Raw genomic sequence first — 4,484 nt, 5'->3', positions numbered from 1 at the left:
CACACACACACACACTTTCCCTCAGAAGAAGGTCACTGACACCTAAACAGTGAAGTTGCTTCTATAACTTCATGAAGAATTCCTCTCTCCTGTTTGTTTCTTCCTGCTTTTAAACGCAGCCTTCACCTTCTCTTCTCATGCGTCAGCTCTGACTCCTGCTGGTTCTGGTGTCTGACTGTTGTGTCCATTTGATAAAACCTACCTCCACCAGCGGCAGCAGAACCAGACCCGTGTGGTTTCTCTTAACGGGTCGGCGGCTCGACTCCGAACCTTTCCTGTCATCAGAACACTGGCTTTGTCTGTGCTTCTACACGTGGCCCGGTCCGGCCCGTACCCGTGGTTGCCGAGGTAACGGCACAAACAGGCCCGTCCGACCTGCGGTGCTCAGCAGGGAGCTGTAGGAGCCCTTTTAAAATGGGCCGCTTTGCGTGGAGTGTGGTTCCGAGCCGTGGTGCTGCTCTGAAAGGCCGGACCTCTGCTGAACGCAGGCTGGTTCTGGTTCTGTTCTGCTTATCGCTCCTGGATGGAGCTTCTTGTGGCGCTGGTGGCTGCTCATCCACAGGCTGCTGCTGCCCTCCAGTGGCCCACGAACGGCGGCTCCTCGTGTCCGAGCAGCTTCATCCGCACACGTTAGTGTTGCTTTGTGTTTCCTGGATGAACACACGTTGTTCATGTTTGTGTAGTTTAATACATGAATGTTGTTCTTCACTACACGACGCTGTTTCCTGCAGCAGCAGCGTTTTGAGGCTTCAGGTGAATCACAGCTTTTTTCGCAGAAACGCAGCCAAACAATCAATACCTGCAGAGCGAACGCTTCAGGACGAAGTCAAAGAAGCAGCTGAGGCTCAGAGAGCAGCAGCAACGTGAACACACGCACCCACGGACACGTTCAGACACACATCGCTGCATCACAGGCTCCGTTCGCAGTCAGATTGAAGGAGTTTGAGGGACGGAGCTGTTTGATGCTCAGTTGTTTTTACGTAAGTGCTGCTCATCAGAACCGGTCCCAGGTGAAGTTCTGGTCCATCCCACCCTCCCGTCAGCTTCAGTCTGTTGTTCCTGGTTCACTGATGTTCAGCTCCTTCATCACCTCAGATGAATGATGACTGGAGCAAAATGAAGCACCTGTTGTTCTCATGCTGTTTATGCGTCTGCTTTTATTCACTGCTGTTTGTTTTTTACATTTCCATCGAGGCCCGTTTTATTCTGCAGCAGGTGAATCCGCTCCGGCTCCGGCTCCTCCTGGGATTCGCTCTCCGGCCCAAACATCCTCGCATTTCTGCCAGAGATGAGTTTATGCTCCACTTATATTGTTTGGCTTTTCAAATAAAATACTAGTGTTGTTTTAATCGAGTTTTTATTGAGTTTTTGCTTCCTCTCGCACACGGTAGCTCACAGGTGGCACATTTAATAGCAAGCTCTGCATTAGCAGCTTCCAGATCCATTTCCTTCCGCGGGGCGGCTGCTCCCGCTCCTCCTCTTTACTGTCCATCTCTGGGGACGAGCCTTTGTTTTGCTGTTTCCTTCGGTGAAATAAATTGGACCAGTTACTTTTAATATTATCTCTATTCGCTGGGCTCATTGCAGAGGCTCAGGCCTCATTTGATGTTTACTGAGCTGAGCTGGATTTTACCTTTTAAGATCCAGAGAACACAAGGGCAACAGAATTATTTACAGCGTTTCTCAATAAACACAAACCTCAGAGAAAGCTGGCGCTGCTTAAAATACGAGGACTCAGCGTGAGGCGTTTATAGAAGCAGAGGAACAAAAATACAAGGACAGTTTAAGTGGTTTTATAATAAGGAACATGTGATGAAGAAACAAAACAAGACCTTAAGAAAAGCAGGTTTGTGTTATGTAAAAATGTCTTATTATAAAGTGGCAGCGGCGACTGGAGCGGCAGCAGCCATTCATCTGACACTGCTTCAAATCAGGGCTCAGGTTGTTTCCTGCACCCGCCACTCGGTGATGCTGGTGATGCTGGTGATGCTGGTGATGCTGGTGATGCTGGTGATGCTGGTGATGCTGGTGATGATGGTGATGCTGGTGATGCTGGTGATGCTGGTGATTCTGTTGATGCTGGTGATGCTGGTGATGCTGATGATTCTGTTGATGTTGGTGATGCTGTTGATGGAGCGGCTTCTGACGTTATCGCGCCATTCAGTGGTCATTATCAGTGGTTATCAGCCCATACATATGAGCCGGTAGGTGCCCATCTACCTGCTGGCAGAGGTGAATAGGTGCAGTAGGTCGTCGTCATTGATCCGTAAGGTTGATCACGGCTCGGATGATTTAACCAGCAGAGTCAGTAGGGGCGCTGTTGAGCGGTTGTTGTTCCGACAGAAGGATCGAAGTTTTTAATTTTGATTTATTAGCGAGCATAACTTAGCAAGTAGCTAGCGGTGTTGTGTTAGCTAACTGTAACCTGAACCCCCCACCCGTTATCCAGCCCTAACCCTAACCACAATAAGCTCTAAAGCTGCTTAACATAGCAACTTAGCTAGCTGTTAGCTCTTAGCTGTTAGCTGTTCGCGAGGAGGCAGAGCAGGCACCTACTGGCCCGTACGAATGCGCTGATAAGTTCTGATCAGCCCATTCGTTATAGCTGATAACATCTGAAGCGGGTGGTTGATGCTGGATGAAGCTTTCAGAGAAGTTCTGAGGTTTGGGCAGCGTTTTGTTTCAACATTGACTTTATTAAAAACATTTCAAAACGTATAAAGTTCTCTGCTCACTTTGAAAAGTAGCCTCCTAATAACAAACACCTTGTGGTTCTGGTGCTGCTCTGTGTGATGAGTTCTCAGGTGGGAGACAAAAGAGGAAACAATGAATTCACAGCTTGTGATTCAGCACTAAAGCCAGATTCCGCCTGCTGCTTGGTTCCTTCCTTCACTTCCTGTTTTCTACCAAAGCATTGTGAGTTTTTATTGTCACTTCTTGTTTTTTAATGACTGACCTGAAAAACAAACCCTGAACATGCGGCACATGTTTACGGTGAAGCGCATCAGGCACCTCATCGGATCCTGATCTGCGAGCGCTGGTTTCATTACCTCCCACCAGTGGATCTCCCACCAGTGGGCTCCCAGTGGATCTCCTACCAGTGGATCTCCTACCAGTGGACCTCCCACCAGTGGATCTCCCACCAATGGGCTCCCAGTGGATCTCCCACCAGTGGGCTCCCAGTAGGCCTTCCACCAGTGCAATCTCAGTAGACCTCCCACCAGTGGATCTCCCACCAGTGGATCTCCCACCAGTGGGCTCCCAGTGGATCTCCTACCAGTGGATCTCCTACCAGTGGACCTCCCACCAGTGGATCTCCCACCAGTGGGCTCCCAGTGGACCTTCCACCAGTGGGATCCCAGTGGATCTCCTACCAGTGGATCTCCCACCAGTGGGCTCCAAGTGGACCTTCCACCAGTGGGATCCCAGTAGACCTCCCACCAGTGGATCTCCCACCAGTGGGCTCCCAGTGGATCCCCTACCAGTGGATCTCCTACCAGTGGACCTCCCACCAGTGGATCTCCCACCAGTGGGCTCCCAGTGGACCTTCCACCAGTGGGATCCCAGTGGATCTCCTACCAGTGGACCTCCCACCAGTGGGCTCCAAGTGGACCTCCCACCAGTGGATCTCCCACCAGTGGATCTCCCACCAGTGGGCTCCCAGTGGACCTCCCACCAGTGACGGGTCCACGTGGGGCTCCTGTGCCTCTGTTTTCCCCTCAGATGCTCCTCCACTTCCTGCGCCCTCTTTGTTTGTCTTCTTGATCTGTTCCGAGCCTCGTATCTCTTCTATAAAGACACGTGTGGCTCCAGCGGCCGCATCCTTTGTGTTGTGTGATTCTACAGTGGCATTATTTACAGATGCATTTATTTACATTCAGGATTGTACGATTAATGCCTCTAAAATCCCAACATACGTCTCCAGCACGGAGCGCTTTCTGTGGCGCCCTGTTGTGACTGCATCAAGTGTTCTGAAGCCACATCTGAGCTACTGATGAGGCCCAGGAGCAGCATCCAGGCCCGGTCGCCTCTCGGCCCTGCGGGGCCTCGTGGCGCCGGGGCCTGTGGAGCCGTCCAGGCCCAGCGAGCGGCGGTAGGCCGCAGACAGCCGGTACAGGACGTCGGGCCGCGGGCCGGGGTGGGCGTCGGCCTTCTGCGTCAGCAGCATCTCAAACAGCGTGCTGACCTCAGACAGCAGGGCTCCGCCCAGCGCCGCCTCCTTCTCTGGGCTTTTACCTGAGAGGAGGCAAGGAGGCGATGGGTCACTGGCAGACGGAGGCAGGAAGCGGCCTGGAAATGGTGAGGACGGAGCCATAGTTACCGAAGGTGGAGAAGGAGGACGAGTCCAGGCCGTGGCGAGGGAGCAGCTCGCTCTCAGCGCTCGGAGGCTCGTTGGGCACGAAGACGTTGTGGTGGTAATCGCCCACGAGAGGCAGGGAGAGTCTGGAGCCCCAGGCCGGGCCGCCCGCGTAGAAGACCTCGTC

At 52.6% G+C, this 4,484-nt stretch overlaps 1 protein-coding gene across 3 annotated transcripts in view; it reads right to left on the bottom strand.

Annotated features, from left to right (window-relative positions):
- Window positions 1-1,777: 1,777 nt before the first annotated feature.
- The window catches only part of pcdh12 (protocadherin 12), an 11,744-nt gene continuing 9,037 nt past the window's right edge, over window positions 1,778-4,484 (bottom strand). For 2 of the 3 annotated variants that reach the window (XM_029165003.3, XM_029165004.3), the window contains exons 5-6: window positions 4,322-4,483; window positions 1,778-4,236 (exon numbers count right to left, since the gene is read on the bottom strand). In XM_029165003.3, the coding sequence (XP_029020836.1) occupies window positions 3,989-4,236; window positions 4,322-4,483 (410 nt within the window). In that variant the 3' untranslated portion in view covers window positions 1,778-3,988. The remainder of the gene's footprint in view (window positions 4,237-4,321; window position 4,484) is intronic. The other variant, XR_008695997.1, reaches the window with a different exon arrangement.

This window comes from Betta splendens, chromosome 10, assembly GCF_900634795.4.
Source record: "Betta splendens chromosome 10, fBetSpl5.4, whole genome shotgun sequence".
NCBI lineage: Eukaryota > Metazoa > Chordata > Actinopteri > Anabantiformes > Osphronemidae > Betta > Betta splendens.
The sequence above is the reverse complement of the archived record's forward strand: the minus strand, read 5'-3'. Positions and strand labels throughout refer to the sequence as shown.